This window comes from Dermochelys coriacea, chromosome 1 (assembly GCF_009764565.3).
Source record: "Dermochelys coriacea isolate rDerCor1 chromosome 1, rDerCor1.pri.v4, whole genome shotgun sequence".
Classification (NCBI taxonomy): domain Eukaryota; kingdom Metazoa; phylum Chordata; order Testudines; family Dermochelyidae; genus Dermochelys; species Dermochelys coriacea.
Genome location: NC_050068.2, coordinates 200,046,693 through 200,065,102, shown reverse-complemented (window position 1 = coordinate 200,065,102; position 18,410 = coordinate 200,046,693). Strand labels below are relative to the sequence as shown.

Here is an 18,410-nt window from a genome sequence, read left to right as displayed (position 1 = left end):
TCCAGTCATCTGGTACAGAAGCTGATTTAAATGATAGGTTCCAGACTACAATTAGTAGTTCTGCAATTTCACATTTGAGTTCCTTCAGAACTCTTGGGTGAATACCATCTTGTCTTGGTGACTTAATGCTGTTTAATTTATCAATTTGTTCCAAAACCTCCTCTAATGATACCTCAATCTGGGATAGTTTCTCCGATCTGTCACCTAAAAAGAATGGCTCAGGTTTGGGAATCTCCCTCACATCCTCAGCCATGATGACCGATGCAAAGAATTCATTTAGTTTTTCCACAATGGCCTTATTGTCCTTGAGTGCTCCTTTAGCACCTCAATTGTCCAGTGGCCACACTGGTTGTTTAGCAGGCTTTCTGCTTCTGACGTACTTGAAAAAAAATTGCTATTACTTTTTGAGTCTTTGGTTAACTGTTCCTCAAATTCTTTTTTGGCCTTCCTAATTGTATTTTTATACTTCATTTGCCAGTGTTTATGCTTCTTTCTATTTTCCTCACTACGATTTAACTTCCACTGTTTAAAGGATGCCTTTTTGCCTCTATCAGGGTTCCTTCCCCACTCTGAACTCTAGGGTACAGATGTGGGGACCCACATGAAAGACCCCCTAAGCTTATTCTTATCAGCTTAGGTTAAAAACTTCCTCAAACTTTTCCTTGGCCTTGAACAGTATGCTGCCACCACCAAGCGTTTTAAACAAAGAACAGGGAAAGAGACCACTTGGAGACATCTTCCCCCAAAATAGCCCCCCAAGCCCTACACCCCCTTTCCTGGGGAAGGCTTGATAATAATCCTCACCAATTTGTATAGGTGAACACAGACCCAAACCCTTGGATCTTAAGACCAACGGAAAATCAATCAGGTTCTTAAAAGAAGAATTTTAATTAAAGAAAAGGTAAAAGAATCAACTCTGTAAAATCAGGATGGAAAATACTTTAGAGGGTATTCAGATTCAAAACACAGAGGATCCCCCTCTGGGCAAAACCTTAAAGTTACAGAAAACAGGAATAAACCTCCCTCTTAACACAGGGAAAATTCACAAAAAAAAACAAAAGATAAACTAATCTGCCTTGCCTATACTGATTGCAATATTGGAGACTTGGATTAGGATGGGTTGGAGAAGATGGATTTCTGTCTCGCCTCTCTCAATCCCAAGAGAGAACAACCACGTAAACAAAGAGCACAAACAAAAGCCTTCCCCCACCCCCCCCAAGTTGGGCCGCTGTGGTGTTTTTCCTGCCACAGGGATATTAAATTTAATTATATTATGGTCACTATTATCAAGTGGTCCAGCTATATTCACCTCTTGGACCAGATCCTGTGCTCCACTTAGGACTAAATCAAGAATTGCCTCTCCTCTGGTGGGTTCCAGGACCAGGACTCCAAGAAGCAGTCATTTAAGGTGTCAAGAAACTTTTTCTCTGCATCCCGTCCTGAGGTGACATGTACCAGTCAATATGGGGATAATTGAAATCCCCTATTATTATTTTCAAAAGCAACTCATGATTTTCGGTGCCTAATATGAAACACCTCAAAGAGGCCTGATTTTCAGACTGAGCTCTTCCCACCCTCTGAAAACTGGGTTTCTCAAGTTGGGCATCCAACCATCACAAGATGCTTCTGAAATCCTTGAATGGCAATATAAGAATACAGAGTGGGACTTTCCAAAGCGCTCAGTCAGAATTGGTCTAACTCTGGGTGCTTTTGACAGTCTCACCCATAACAGGCAGATGCACAAACCTTTTATTTCACACATCTGCTGGGCTTCGTTTTAATGATGACTGGGCAAAGAGAGCTCCACTCCCTAACTGCAAATGTGTTTTCTTCTCCCACGTCCTGAGCATTTAGAATTTAGATAGCACTTCACAACTTCCAAGTGCTTTATGCATTTTAACTAATGAATGCTCACAACAACCCTGCATTACCCCCCTTTTAAAGATGGGGAAACTGAGGCACAAGGGCGGTTACAATGACTTGAGCAAGGCCACACAGCAAGTCGGTGGCAGAGACTGGATTACAACTCAGGCGTTCCTAGCCTGTTGCTTATTCCTCTGGTCCACTGCTGCTCAAGAGATTACATGGAGATCTACTGCTATTCTCTTAACAGGTTGCTCTCTGCCGCTGGGAATGGAAAATGGGGAGATCAAAAAAGCTCAGATTACAGCTTCTTCCTATAAGATATCCTGGTATAACTCATGGGAGCCTTCCCTCGCGCGTCTCAATCAGCAAGGGAGGTTGAATGCCTGGCAAGCAAAGGTAACAAGCAAACAGAAGAAAAAACTGCTAAGTCAAAGCTGCTGCTGTTAGCAAATGTTCTGGTGTGTGTCCGTGCCTGTGCCCCCTCCATGCTGTGCTCTGGCTTGTTCTTTTCAGTCCTCCTGGGAAAAGCCTGTTTAGTTCCCTTCCAGTGGAAGGTTTATGACATGCCCAGCTCCTTTAAGGAAGACAGGTGGTGGGTTTTGTTTTTTGTTTTTTTTTAAAAGAACATTTACTAATTTCATAATGTGAAGTGGAAAGCAATGAAACTATGTGGAGACTGGAAGCAGGCCCTGCAGCCCTTATTCATGGGAGTGGTCTCTTTGGACTCAGTGGATGAGTAAGCGCTGAAGGTTGGTGGCCTGTGAGCCAAATTCATCTGGTGTAATTCTGTTGGCTTTACTGTTGATCGGCAGTACTGCCTAGTGACTAGAGCCTTGGAGTGAGACTCAGGAGGCCTGGGTTCTGTAACCAGCTCTGTCACTGGCTTGCTGGCTGACCTTGAGCAAGTCAGTTCCCTGCATGTCTCAGTTTCCCTATCTGTAAAATGGGGATGATGATGACACTTTGTAAAGCGCTTTGAGATCTATTGATGAGAAGTGCTTTATAAGAGCTTCGTTAATTCACCAGGGATGAATTTTTATTGCTTTTCATTCTGCGTTGGCGATGGAAGTGAATGCTGGATGGAGGATCAGTGTGTATCATCTGCAGTGATTAAACTGATGTGGCCAGCAGAGAATGCTGGTAGCACTTCCCTTAACTTTGTTTGCGTAGGTTTGAAGTTCTGGGAGGGTGGATGTCTTCATACCACTTTAACTGTCATTGAGCAAAGTTTCTGGTTGTGCTAATATTGGCACAAACACACATTTGCTCACACATTACTCTTTGTATTGATTGTAGTCAAACAACAACCAGCAGTGGTTGCAGATTGATCTCCTCAAAGCAAAGAAGATAACCGCTATCACAACCCAGGGTTGCAAGTCCATGTCTGTGGAGCTGTTTGTGAAAACCTACGCCATCCTTTACAGTGATGAAGGCACAGAATGGAAACCTTATATGGATGACACCACTTCAGTGGGAAAGGTACCATTTTAAACTCGGAGAATTCTGTCCCTGTTTCTGAATCCGGAGCACTTTGTCATACTTCTCAAGGCCCAAACGAGGGACAGCCCCAGAATGAGGGGCACAAAAAATTGTTCCCGCAGTTGAATTTAAAATGCTGATGGAGTAGTTCTTCTATTATAGAGGACTCTCAAACTTCCCTTTCGTGGCTCTTTATTTCCGATGTAAATAATTTTCACCAATGAAAGGGAGGAGATGCTACGTGTGAGTGGAATGCCGTTGAACCTGGGATGAAATCAGTGGCATGCCTTTTAAAGAGGGACATTTCAAAGGAATGCACAAAATGTGTACGCGGAAGCCTCTGCCAAACTTCACTGCAAAATATTTTTTGCTTTAATTTTTTTAAGTGAATTTAGTGCTGGTGGAAGGTCCCAGATTGACAGAGCTGAGACCCCCATACATCCACACAGCAGGTACAGCACTTGCAAAATCCCCCAAGCCGCCTTGACGGAAGTGCTTCAAACCCGACCTGCAGGGACCACATCTAGGGATAAGAGAGGGGAGATTTGTCAGTCCCCAGCCAACACAGGGGCCAGTTAGCACCAATCGTGGTGATAGTTTTTGTGATGTAGACAAAAACAGAGACCACAAAATCATTTCACACAGACCACAGTTTGGATTTGACTGGATTTGAACCAGTGACGTAGAGGAGGAAGGCTGGTGTGATCCAGTCCATCTTCCGGTCCCCAAACGCAGCAACTCTGAAGTTTTTAGATACCTTAAAAATGCATCCGCTTTTTTTTAAAATAATTTTTTCCCACTAATTCCTTGTTTTGTTTACTTTCAGGTATTTGGGGGGAATGAGAACAGCAGCGGACAGGTCAAGCATTTTTTAAATCCACCCATATTTTCCAGGTTTATCCGCATTGTTCCTAAAACCTGGAATCGAAGCATTGCTCTTCGGGTAGAACTCTTTGGCTGTGATCCTTCCTAAATGCTGGACACACAGAGTACACACGAACAAAGGATTGTTAAGTCTGGGAGCCTTACACTTTTCAGCAATCGCTGTGCAGAACTACATTTTTTTAAACTCTTAGAATAGTCAGATTTAGTCCTTCTGAAGTGCCTTTCCTCCAAGGATCTTAGTGTTTTGCCAACATGAATTAAAAGAGAGATTTCATTGACAGATATTGCATTCATATAAATGTATATTAAGGATACAACTGCATAACAGCTGGGAGGGAGCTTCCCAGAGTGGGTGGGTAGACATGTGCTTGCTCCACTTGAGCTTGCGTGCTCGAGCAGCGGCATGGGCGGTAGCTCAGGCTGGCCAACCACGTATGGACACAGAGGTCAGGTGGGATTGTTCTCAGGGATTATTCACAGGTAGGATTGTTCTCTAACCCGTGCCGCCATGGCCATACTGCTATTTTTAGCACCCAAGCTGGAGCAGAACTAACACGTGTCTCTTCACCTGCACCGTCCCAGCTGCAGTGTAGACCCACCCTTAAAAAGAGAAAGTAACAAACATCAAATCCACAAAGCATGCAAGTTTGACATGCCCCTTTCCATGGGAATCTGGGCACCCAAACACATTCCCTCCATTTCTCTATCACTGTCGTCTTCCCCCAGTCACACATAATGGTCTGTTCTCTGTTTGTCCTGGTTCTGACCGAATTTTAGACTAAATCTCCTGAGGGCACGGACCTTGGGCTTAATCCTGAGCCCAGATTTGCTCTCTCTGTAGCCCCCTCATTGCTGAAAGCTATCAGATGTCCCTCCCTAGGCATTCCCCTTGAAGGGGGACTCCCCAGTACTCATAAAAACCACTATCTATACCACCATCCAGTAGCCGATGGTGTTGGGGCTGGGAAGCAGGTGTGATGCTGCACTCCAGCAATCCCTGGCTGGTAGGTGGTCCCTTGGAGGGTCATTGCCAGCCAGTGTAGATAAGAGAAGCCTCTACTCTGCTCTGATCTCTGCTGGGGCTGACATAGAAGTGGCCTCAAGATCAAGCATCTGCAACCCCTTCTCTGAGAATCTAGGGCCCTCATCTTTATATTTGCTTTTTTAAACACCATGCATGCCTCTGACTCTATATATCCTAAATAACCATTAATCTTCTCAGCCCCCCTGGGTGGGGGTCAACAGTATCTTTATAGGTGGCAGGAAAGAAGCATAGAGAGAGACAGAGATTTGCCCAAGATCATGGCAGGTCAGTGGTAGAACCAGAAATAGGATTCGTGGCTTCCAGTCCCATGTTCTAACCACTAGAAGCTAGGCAATGCTGTTTTGTTATCCCCTACTGGAAGAAAGAAGCCTTCTTGGCTGTTGATGAGAAACAGAACCTGATGGTAATAAAATAGGATTAGATAACACTACGGTAAAGACACCTACACCTTGTCTATGCTACAGCATTTGCCAACATTATTGCTGGTGGCGCTGTTGTAGTGCATGAAACATTTATAGATTTTCTCAGGATGGATGCGCTCAGTGAGAATCTATTTGCTATCCCTGAATATATCTTTTCAGCAGAGTTTTAGCTAAGCTTTTAGTACTGTCCTAGGCTCCAGTCTTGTCAGCAGAGGACTTCCTCTGCTCACCTGGGTCCTTCATGGCCTGGGGCAGAATATCATCAAGAACCCAGGGCCATGTTTTGGTCTATAACCTTAGAAAGTATTGTCTCAAGCTGTTTCAAGAGAATTAGAGTTCTTATATCAAAAAATGTATGTGTTTCCAAGTAAAGATGTATAAAAAAGTGAAATAAAATTTAAAACCTCAATCAATATTATTTTCACATTTTATTCTGCCTTTTTAAAATATTTCATACTGTCACCGTTTTCCACGTGAAAGTACAGCTGAATTTCTGGAGTGAAGAGCAAAATGTTAACGTTTCTGATTTTCCATATTTTGAGAGGCAACTTTGCCAGTTTGACAAAACCATCACCAAAAATGAAATGTTTGCATCCAAAAATGGCCTGGAGCAAAATCACCAAACTGTTCATGTGATAGTTTTCAGGTTGATTGCAGCTAAAATTTCCTAAGTTCTGAGATCCTTTCATACTGTGAAACAGTTTTAATAACTGCATATTGCTAAATGATCAGTTGTTACAACCGTATAAGCTGTTATAAAATGTTTTATGTTCAACCCAGCCATGACTTCCCAGACAAAAATATTTTTGTTTAAACAAACAAAAGTTCTGGAGTGCAGTCCTAGCTCCAGTGACACCATTGGCAAAACTCTGACTTCAGTAGGGCCAGGACATCACCCTATGTGTCTCAAACCATTCCCAAGAAAAGAGGTAGATTTTGCAGGCATGTCCTGAGGATTAACAGATCTAAATTCATGTGAGAAATGGGGGAAATCGGTTCCAGAGGCGAGGGATCTTTGCCTCCCTGTCAGTAACCTCTTTCCATGGAAATCTGGAGGGTGCTCCACTTCTGTTGTCTGTTGGTAAGTCAGAGCACCCGTGTTACATGCTCTTGTCATGAAAATACTTAATAATTGAGCAGCTACACTTTATACCAACTCCAGATTCAGGGTGATTACCTATTGTCACATTTTGTAGAGCCCAAGGTGGTGATGGCATGGATCACTGTGTAGCAAGGGCCACACTTCATTGCCAGACACTGGTGGGGGAAAATAGCACTTCTGGCCACACAGCTTCTACCTGAGTATCCAGAAGTGGTCTTAGATTTAACAAGGCTGCTACATGATGAACCTGTCTCAAGAACATAAGAATGGCTATACTAGGTCAGAGCAAAGGTCCATCTAGCCCAGTATCCTGTCTTCCGCCAGTGTCAGGTGCCCCAGAGGGAATGAACAGAACAGGTAATCATCAAATGATCCATCCCCTGTCGCTCATTCCCAACTTCTGGCAAACAGAGGCTAAGGACACCATTCCTGCCCATCCTGGCTAATAGCCAATGATGGACCTATCCTCCATGAATTTATCTAGTTCTTTTTTGAACTCTGTTTTGGTCTTGGCCATCACAACATCCTCTGGCAAGGAGTTCCACAGGTTGACTGTGCGTTGTGTGAAGAAATATTATTTAATTGTTTGGGGGATCATGTGTTTGCTGAGCCAAGAGGCCTGCGAGGCAAGGCTAAGAGCATCTTAACAAAGCTGTGATCCCTAAGCCTTTTAGCACCCATTAACCCTTACCCAGGGGGCAGGGTTACTCAGGGAGACCAGGGCTTTAAAAAGCCCACTCCTAAGTGACCAGAGGAGCTCATGAGTATCCCATCTTCCGATAGTGGCCAATGCCACACACCCCAGAGGGAATGAACAGAACAGGTAATCATCAAGTGATCCATCCCCAGTCACTCACTCCCTGCTTCTGGAAAACAGAGGCTAGGGACACCATCCCTGCCCATTCTGCCTAATAGCCACTGATGGACCTAACTCCATGTGTACTTATCTATTTCTCTTTTGAACCCTGTTAGTCTTGACCTTCACAACATCCTCTGGCAAAGAGTTCCACAGGTTGACTGTGCATTGTGTGAAGAAATGCTTCCTTTTGTTTGTTTTAAACTTGCTGCCTATTCATTTCATTTAATGATCCCTAGTTCTTGTGTTATAAGGAGTAAAAACACTTCCTTATTTACTTTCTCCACACCAGTCATGATTGTATAGACCTCTATCATATTCCCCCTTAGCCATCTCTTTTCCAAGATGAAAAGTCCCAATCTTTTTAATCTCTCCTCATACGGAAACTGTTCCATACCCCTAATCATTTTTGTTGCCCTTTTCTGAACCTTTTCCAATTCCAATATATCTTTTTAGAGAGGGGTGACCACATCCGCATACAATATTTAAAATGTGGGCATATGTACCATATATAGAGGCAATATGATATGTTCTGTCTTATCTATCCGTTTCTTAATGTTTCCTAATGTTGTTAGCTTTTTTGACTGCGGCTGCAGTTTCGTGATGTTTTCACAGAACTATCCACAATGACTCCAAGTTCCTTCTTGAGAGGTAACAGCTAATTTAGACCACATCATTTTTTATGTATAGTTGCGATTATGTTTTCCAATGTGCATTACTGTGTATTTATCAACACTGAATTTCATCTGCCATTTTGTTGCCCAGTCACCCAGTTTTGTGAAATCCCTTTGTAGCTCTTTGCAGTCTGCTTTGGACTTAACTATCTTGAGTAGTTAAGTAGCAGCTGCAAATTTTGCCACCTCACTGTTTACCCCTTTTTCCAGATCATTTATGAATATGTTGAATAGTTCTAGTCCCAGTACAGACCACTGGGGGACACCACTATTTACCTCTCTCCATTCTAAAAACTGACCATTCATTCCTACCCAAACAGTGGATGCATGCCTCCAATCCGAATTGCTGACACAGTCTTTGCTAGTTCTTCTGCTGGCTTTCCCCCAATTTACCAACAGTATTTCAGTGTTATCTGTATTGAATCTTAGCCTGCTTGCCCTCATCCAGGCCTCAGTTTCACACAGGTAGTGCATCATTCATTCCATGCCGCTGGCAGAGCAGAATGTTATGGAGACATAGAGCTAGGTATCATCAGTGTATTGGAGACAATGTAGACCATGTCTCCTTACAAACCCTCCCAGAAGCCTCCTCATATGCACATTAAATAGAAACAAAACTGAGAAAGCCATGGGGCACTTCACATGACATAACCTTAAGCAACATGGCACTGCAGAAGTGAGGAATGCTAGCATCAGCTGAAACTGCAGGGGGGAATTTTGGATAGGCAGAACATAATTAGGTAAATTTGGCCAGGACACCAGGCCAGGAACAGAGTGAACTAAATAGAAGTTTCAGAGTAGCAGCCGTGTTAGTCTGTATTTGCAAAAAGAAAAGGAGTACTTGTGGCACCTTAGAGACTAACAAATTTATTAGAGACAGATTATTAAACATTTTGATATCCTGAAAAAACTTTTTTTGAACCCTCTCTTCTGGCCTTCAAACCATAGGTGTTGACTTCTACTGGCGCTGGTAGGTGCTTGACCCTCATCTGCCCCCGGCCCTGCCTTGACTCCACCCTTGCCCTGCCCCCTCCTGTGCCTGCCCTACCCCCATTCCAACCCCTTCCCCAAAGTCCCTGCCCCAACTCAGCCCCCTCCCTGCCCCTATTCCAAGGTAGGTGGAGGAATGGGGATGCAGTGTGCTCAGGAGTGGGGGAGAAGGCAGAGGTGAGATGGGACAGGTGTTGGGGATGGGAGCCTGGCTGCTGGTGGGTGCAGAGTACCCACTAATTTTTCCCTGTGGGTGGTCCAGCACCGGCGCACCTACAGAGTTGGTACCTATGCTTCAAACAACTCCCTAACCAAGCTCATCATCAGAAGCAAATTCCCCACAGACCAGGATACACCAACTCAAAGGGGCACCAGGCCTTGCCTGCACAACAGATGTAAAACCTGTAGATATATATCCACTGCTAAAATGATCAGCACCCCCACAACAAACCTTTCAAGATCCAGGGGTCCTACACATGCTTTTCAAAACACGTGGTGCACCTCATACAGTGCATCAAATGCCCCAGTAACAACTATGTGGGTGAAACCAGACAGTAGCTATGCTCTCAGATGAACTCACACAGAACAATGATAAAAGACACAAACATCACAACACCTGTGGTGAACACTTTTCAAAAAGTGATCACTTCATATCTGATCTTTCAATACTTGTCCTTAATAGAAATTTGCACAATATCTTCACATTCAAAACCCTGGGCTTAACAGGGACACTGGTTTTATGGCTTATTGCAACAATTTGTGACACACCTCACTGCCTGCTATCCTTAATGGCCCATTTCAAACCCTTTACGCATAACAATCTAGCCCCTAACCACTCATTCTTTTCAAGTGACCACCTCCAATATGTTACCCTTCTGCTTAACAATCTGTTCCAACTTGTATTTAGCTCAGACCCTCTGTTCCTTTCCCCTGACTTGACAAGGAGCTCTGTGTAACTCGCAAGCTTGTATCTGCCACCAGCAGAAGTTGATCCAATAAAGAGCTATTACCTCACCCACCTTGTCTTTCTGTTTATAGTTCGTTTCATTTTTCTAGCTGAGTTTTGTTGTGTACTGTTTCACAACAGTGCACAGGATGCTTTAAATACAAAAATGCTTTGTAGTGCCAATTTATATAGAGACATTTCAGAAGAACGTTTCTGCACATGTGAGATTATTTTGTAAATCCTTGCCCTGAACCACCGATCTAAACTTGACAGCCTCCCCTTTAATTTACTTCTCAATGAACCCAGAAGCAGTTCATGAACTGGGTAAGATGTAAGCTACAACTGTTGTTGTTTTTGTCCCTCCGGCTGCGTTGTGCTTTCATATGATTTATTCAGGTTTCATGCTGACTAAGAACATCCCCTAGGGATCACTGCACCCTAGATGTCAGGCAAGAAATGACGCTTTGTTACTAAGAGCGCTAGACAAGGCGGAACCAGGATGGGCTGATATGATTTTGCCTTCCAATATGCCTGCAGCAATTTCTGAGAATTGTTTAAAACCATGTGATTGCTGAACAAGCTCCGCCAAGTTCTGGCCTGACCTAATTCAACATCTCACACAGCAAACACTTAAGATGAAATTCACCCTGGTGTGCAGGGCCACCAGAAGGCCTTCTGCAGCACTGAAGCCCTGTGTCAAGGTGCTGGTGGAGTGGCATGGGGAAGTTTTGGCAGCCCCTGTGTTCTGGGGAGAGGGGGAGGTTTCTCTGTGCAGCCACATAGCCCAGCACAGAGGTGAGCTGGGGATGGGGCCATGGGATCCAACATCTATGTGCAAAAAGAAAAGGAGTACTTGTGGCACCTTAGAGACTAACACATTTATTTGAGCATAAGCTTTCGTGAGCTACAGCTCACTTCATCAGATGCATCCGATGAAGTGAGCTGTAGCTCACGAAAGCTTATGCTCAAATAAATTTGTTAGTCTCTAAGGTGCCACAAGTACTCCTTTTCTTTTTGCGAATACAGACTAACACGGCTGCTACTCTGAAACATCTATGTGGATCCACTTGAGAGTGCCTGGCATAGGAGCAAGTGGGGGAGAGCTACATTGCATTCACCAGGCTTCAGGTAGATTTTGCCTCCCCAAGTCCATGACCTTCCCCACCCAATTATTTGCACTATATGTGGGTGAAGTGAATTTCACATTTGAAATTCAAGGACCTGATTGTGCTTTCCAATATGTCTACTCAACTCCCCATGACTTCAGTGTGAACTCCATGGGTGTAACTGAGATCACAACTGAGCCCTACACTCTTACAGGGTTACAGCCAGGATACAGGTTTCAGAGTAGCAGCCGTGTTAGTCTGTATTCGCAAAAAGAAAAGGAGTACCCGTGGCACCTTAGAGACTAACAAATTTATTAGAGCATAAGCTTTCGTGAGCTACAGCTCACTTCATCGGATGCATCCGATGAAGTGAGCTGTAGCTCACGAAAGCTTATGCTCTAATAAATTTGTTAGTCTCTAAGGTGCCACGGGTACTCCTTTTCTTTTAGCCAGGATACAGAATACCCTTGGATTTCCACCAGTTCTGAAGTTTTTATCTTCAAAATCATATCCATTTATACTTGGCAACTTTCCTCCCATTTTCATGTTGAACCAGGTGATGTATCCTTTCATATTCTTTTTATGTTGCATGATGTATTTGTTTATATAAAATATTATTCACAAGGATATGCTCAGGAGATTACATGCATAAATTTTGGGTGGATCCCAACAGATAGCATCACACATTCATTATGCTTGCTCGGTGTGACAGCCAGGATTCATGACACAGTGTAGAAACAGTCTCCCTGGTAAGCTTCATGCTATATGTTACAACTTTGAAAGGGTTTGTCTAGGCTGATTCCCCACTCTGGCACTTCGCGTGCAAAAGGTGGGGGCCCGCAAGGATTCTAAAAATTAATACTGGCTACTCCAGGCTTGTATTAAACTCCCAAGGTTAAAGCTTCTCTCTGACTTTGGATCGGTAGATGCTGCCACCACCGAAATGCAAAAAAAATCCCCTTTGGACCCAGGAAGGTGCACTTGGGGTACCCTCAAGCCCTTTCACCCCTGCTCCGGGGACCAGTTGAGAAAGAAAACAAAAGAAATCAGCTGTTGCCACAAACTAATTAAACAACATATGCACAAACCTCTTAGGACACAAAAATCCAATCCTGGTATTAAAAAAAGTACATTTTATTAAAAACTATAAAAGAAAATACATTTGGAACTTAGGCTATTGCTAGATTTAAAAAGAGCAAATATAATAATAAGCATCAAGAATGGTTTTCTTGAAGTCCAGCTTAATGGACAAGCAAAACAAAAACACTTGGGGTTAGCACAGAGGAGTCCACAAGCCTTACAGAAATAAAAGAAATAAACTTAACTGCGTCTTCCTAGACATTCCCTGATCTACGTACATATCTGGGGTTTCAGATAAGTAATTCCTAGGTATGATTTGATGAATTTTCATACCTGGTTTAAAGCTTCTTACTGCATTGCTGCTCTGTGTCTTCTCTCTGGAGAACAACAACAGCCAAACAAAGGGAAAGTTTTTTCCCAATTTTTAAAAGTTCTAACCCTCCCATTGGTTCTTTTGATCAGGTGCCCACTCCCTTCCTTTTACCTACGGGCTTTTTTAACAATTTACAGGTAAAGCAAGTAGAGAACAGCTACTAACAGGGATTTTGTAGCTAACTGGCTGGCTGGGTGTCCATAAAAAGGAGCTACCTCCCCACTTCGTTTATTACAGGGTTCATTTGTGCAGAGCTACTACATCCACAGAAGTAATAGTGTTCAATGCTCATAATAGGATCGACTGATAGAGCAGTCAAATTTCTGACTGGAAAATTAGAAACAAAATCTTGTGACAATGGAGGGAAGCCCCTACTTTTCACATTTATTTACTATTTTCCAACTGGAAAAAAGGGTTTAAAAAAAGTGAGAATATTGACTTTCAGACACTTTTTAACCTTTACCCTCCTTTTTCCATGGGAAAGAAGGAAAAAAAGTAAAAAGGGAGAAAAATTCAGTGGGAACAAAAATCCAGAAAACTGATGATGTAATGTTTCTAACCTGATAGATAAACCTGTAACCAAACTAGAGTGCTTTTGGTAGGTGGAGTTTTTGTAGACCCAGACAGAATGGAAATTCACCTTCTTACCAACCTTCTCATGCAGCTTCAATTACTCTTCTGAATTCATCTCTCACTCCTAATAAAACGATCTGAATTGTGTACAGGAAATGTCAATGCTGCTCAGAGGAGCATTACCTTCCTGTGGCTGGTTTGAGAAGGGAATGTACTAGGCCAAATGTCTGCCTAGTGTTAGGGTCACAGAGGGTCTCCTTCTGGATCCACCTCCTCCTAGCATAGAGGGTCTCAGCTGTGTCTATTGCACTATTCCCTCCCACCTTAGACCTCCCAGAGGCCCCTTCAGAGGGTGAGGGATCCATAGCTCTAGAGGGGCAGTCTCGGGGGGGGGGGAGCGGAAAAGAGGGAGATGCATATAGTCCACTCCAAAACCCTGCAGAAAAACTGGAAGCCAGATGATGTAGCATGAGGCTTAAATAACTCTTCAACAGGTCGCTACACTCTAGTTAAACCCCCTAAAGGGAAGCACTGGGGAACAGCAGCTGAGTGGATCCCTTGCAGCCTGGCTTCAATGAAGTAATCCAGTGAAGGAGATGTAGAGACAGAAGGGGCTATCAGCGGTGGCACAGGTTCGCCTCCTGTGGGATCTGTGATAGAACTACTATTCTCTTTTGTGAAAAACGGATCTTTATTTTCCAGAAATATACAAACTTATTCTCTCATTTCTCCATCTTCTTTTTCTACTCTTCTGATGTATAGGACATTGTTACAGCTTTTCAAAACTTCACTAATGTGTCCTGACAATGCACCATCTATGTATTCTTCTGTGTTTGCAAGCTGCATGTTCATGTAGCCATCGACAGAAACCAGGTAGCCCTTGTACTCCATCCCCCACTTCAGCTTCACCATCACCGGCTTCCGTGTCAACCCGTTCAGGAAGGGCTTGGGGTTCAGCGGCAAGCTCATGGTAACGCGGCCTGGCACAAGGCAGCGGTAAAAACAAAAATTACTCGCAGGGCTGCATGTGCACCCGAAGGATGTAAGACTCACAAAGTTAAAACTCCTACCTCCAGTCTGCTGACTTCTGTGTGAGGATATGATCCCAGCCAGCATCTAGATCCTCAACCCTTCCTCATTCCAGCAGGCCAGGCTTCTATGCCACCTACTACTCAGACCCTGTGTACAGGGTGCAGAGAGGGTGTTTATGGCTTTTTGACAGTGAGGACACATTTTTGTACATTTCTCACATTACAGCTCATGCTTCAGTCACAATTTCAGTTTCTTTCACACTGATGAGGATTAAGAGATCAAATCTTAAAAACAGAGGGGATAAGTGCCTATTTTAATGGACCAGGGAGCTTATTCCATCTATTTGGGGCTTGAGTGAATTATTCCAAATTACAGAATGGCCTGGTGAAAGGGATCGCTCCCTCCTTGTTCCCATGTCCCATACACAAGAACAAGGAGATGCAATGATATCGAGGGGCAGTAGCCTAAGAGCCACTGAAAAAGAATTTTTGCTGCACACAGAGGACAGCCTGCAAAAATCACTGCCATAGGAAGATGTGGATGGTGACAAAATGTTTGGCTGGGTGCTATAAAGAGCTGGCTAATATTATGACACTAATAACTTTTGCAGCTATGCAAGTTAAGATATAATGATGGAGAGGGTGAGAAAAACCCATGGTTCTAGGTATAAGAAAATAACTTATTAGAGGAGTCATCAAGATGGGTGCATTATGGAGGTTTATTCTGCTACTTCCCTTTCACGCCTCAGGTATTAGCCTTAGCTAGAAGCAGGATACTTGATTGCAAGGATGAATGGTACGACCCAGTCTGGTAAATCCTATTAAGTCATCCTATTGTATTGCAGCTCCCTCTTTGTGGAGCAAAGCATGGATGAAAGAAAACAAAGCATAGGAGTTGCAGCAATGCAGGTGTGAGCTAGGAAGCATAGCACAAGGGGAGATGGAAAAACAGGGAGTTCCTGCAATGCTGCAGGATGGATCTGAACCGAGAGCAGAGAACATTAAATTATCTAGGAAATATGTGTATATCTTATAGAATAGCTCCAATCAGAGCTAAGAATGAATTGTTCTCTTTCCTCCTTTCTTCTCTCTCTAAAATATTATTTCATGTGATCATTATCTCATTCTCTGCATAATATGTTCTTGTTCTAGTAAGATAGTGAGGAGCTATTTTACTGAATTTGAGGAATGCTGCCAGCTCTGATCTTGCCTGGGGGAAAAAAGTACTAGAACTCACCCTCTGAAGTTCAGATTGTGCCCTGCTGGAAAAGAATGAGGACACAATGGAAGATAAAAGATCCCTTTGTTGAATGTTCATCAGGGAAGCCTTGTGACTCAGGGCAGGTCTACACTAGAAGCTCAAACTGGCTGCTATGGTGCATCTGGTGAAGATGTTCTATGTTGATGGGAGACCGGGAGAGAGCTCTCCCATCAGCATATTAAAACCACCTCTAAGAGAGGCATTAGCTATCACACTGGCTCTTAGGTTGGTATAACTTACGTCACTTGGTCGTGGCTGAGTCACACCCCTGAGTGATAAATTATACAGACCTATACATAACCTATAGTGTTAACAAGCCCTAGCCTTAAGGAAAGAGAGGGAGTGGGGGAACTCCTGAAGGTGACTCATAATAAGAGATGAGCAATGACTGTATATCTGGTATATAGTATTGTGTTTTCCTGGTGCATAAGAATAGGGATGCCAAATTAATTTAATTCTGTTCCATTTTAAATTATATTTCATGGGCCAGGGGATAAATTTGGAAATTATTACATCCTAGGGATGTGGTTTTTTGTGTTTGTTTTTAAACAAAGAGCTTTTACAACATACAAGATCTTTAAACATAAAGTGGGGACAGCTACTTTCTAAAATTTACCTGTGAATCACCAAAAATCCTGAGCACAAACTGACTCCATAGTCAGGAGTTTTTTTAAACCCTCTGCAGACTTTGTGAATTTTAAGTGCTCAAATACATTTGTTTTCCTTTAGCTTTCCTTAAAATTCTTGCAGAGCCTGAATGCTGTCTTCTCTCTTATGTTTTTGTCTGCTGCATGGCAATATCAATTAACATGACCTTATTTGTCTTCTTTTATACAACACCTATGTCTGGCCGGTTTGCTCACACCTTTGCCTGTGACAACTGCCAGATCCATAAAATCTTAGCCTCTTTGTTCTCTAGAGCACTTGCAATTTGCTGGTCATAATATCGCAGGGTGCATTTATATCTGTACTTGCCACACAGTCTCCACTGCAGACTCTTGGCAACCTCACTGTGTCTGTCCATATATTCTCTCCCAACCAGGCTCATGCAGGTGATCAGCACATGCTGCACCATCTCTTCCTGTTTGAAACAATTCTGCAGTTCAGGAAGTAATTCTCTTGGTCAATTTTGTTTCAAAAATTAAGCTTTGACTAATTTTCTTCGCTCATAATGAGGCTCTCTGTCTCTCTTTCGAGCTCTCCTTCTACAAGCCCTGAGTTTGTTAATCTTTCATCCCTGATTGGTTATTATTTAATAATAATATAGTAATAATAATGATAATGTATAATACGTTAGCACCTAAGAGCCCCAGTCATGAACCAGGACCCCTTGTGCTAGGCGCTGTACAAACACAGAACAAAAAGACAGTCCCATCCCCAAGGAGCTTAGAATCTAGGTAAAAGAAAAGAGACAGCAGATGGATATACACAGGTATGAGCATAAAGGAAACAATGAGAGAATGCTGGCCAGCATGACAGGCAGTGCTCTCTACACACTGGGGTAGCAGTGGCAGGGCTCTAGCAGCACTTTAAAGGGTCCAGGGCTCCGGCCGTTGTGGGGAGTCCTGAGCCCTTTAAAGGTCCCGCCTCTTCTGGGATGAGGCCATACCTCTTCCGGTCGAGGTTACGCTCCCTGCTCAGGACCCCAGAGTACCAGTAAATCCTTTAAATTACTTTCACCCCTGGGAATACCATTTTGAACAGTGCTCTGCTCTGGCCCTGCTGGCAGGACCTTGCACTGATAGTACATATGAGGTCACACTGGCAGGGGCATGGAGGCATGCTCTTGAAAATGGCATCCCCCACGCGGCATGACCTTGCATGCACCAGACATACAAGGTAGGGTTGCCAGTTTTGGTTGGATGTATTCTTGGAGGTTTCATCACATGACATCTTCTTTAATTAAAGATTAATCTTTAATTCCTGGAGCCTCCAGGACAATCCTGAAGGATTACTATTACAAGATCATGCTGGCGGGGGGAGGGGAGCATCATGTAGGCAGAGGTGGGCCCATGCTGTTACCAAAAGTGCTGAAATGTCTGGTATTCTGGGAACATGTGAACAGCTACTCTATGGTAGGCACAAGATGTACTGCAACTTATGTTACAGGCCAGTGACCTTGGTGGGTGTGTCATATAGTACAGGCTGGTGTACACAGGATATGTTACAGGCTACTGTTGGTGATGTGCATGGGATACATCATGGGGTAATGTGTCAGGTGGAGGGTACGCAACATTGCCAACTCTTGTGATTTTATTGTAACTATGTGACTGTCTTCTCAAAGCCCCAGCCTTGAAGTCATTTGACTATGTGAGAAGTTCAGCCTGTGCTATTTATAAACAGCAAGTTTCTAGCACTTGTGGCTATGGAGGGGGAAAAAAATGGAAAATATGACCTTCTTGAGGCTCAAACCACAGAGGACAAATAAAAACACCACCACCAACAGCATTTATTATGTTTAGGATCACAGGACTTTTAAGTTAGGCTCAAGTTTTCTCAGGGCCTGACTCCTGAATGTTAACTACTTATGCTAAACAATCTGTTCACCTTGTATTCAGCTTCCGATGAAGTGAGCTGTAGCTCACGAAAGCTTATGCTCTAATAAATTTGTTAGTCTCTAAGGTGCCACCGGTACTCCTTTTCTTTTTGTATTCAGCTGTGACACGCTGAGGACCTTCCCAGACCTTAAGAAGAGCTCTGTGTGTGGCTCAAACACTTGTG

At 43.4% G+C, this 18,410-nt stretch overlaps 2 protein-coding genes across 2 annotated transcripts in view; one reads left to right on the top strand and one right to left on the bottom strand.

The window, feature by feature from the left end:
* Nucleotides 1–6,106, top strand: part of F5 (coagulation factor V) — a 73,344-nt gene extending 67,238 nt beyond the window's left edge. Inside the window, exons 23-25 of the mRNA XM_038394720.2 lie at nucleotides 2,114–2,262; nucleotides 3,163–3,345; nucleotides 4,172–6,106. Coding sequence (XP_038250648.1) covers nucleotides 2,114–2,262; nucleotides 3,163–3,345; nucleotides 4,172–4,318 — 479 coding nt within the window. The 3' untranslated portion in view covers nucleotides 4,319–6,106. The remainder of the gene's footprint in view (nucleotides 1–2,113; nucleotides 2,263–3,162; nucleotides 3,346–4,171) is intronic.
* Nucleotides 6,107–14,094: 7,988 nt separating this feature from the next.
* On the bottom strand, nucleotides 14,095–14,432 carry LOC119845776 (small nuclear ribonucleoprotein F-like). Its single transcript, XM_038378507.2, has one exon. It carries the CDS (start codon nucleotides 14,364–14,366, stop codon nucleotides 14,112–14,114), a length of 255 nt encoding a protein of 84 aa, XP_038234435.1. The 5' UTR covers nucleotides 14,367–14,432; the 3' UTR covers nucleotides 14,095–14,111.
* Between the last annotated feature and the right edge of the window lie 3,978 nt (nucleotides 14,433–18,410).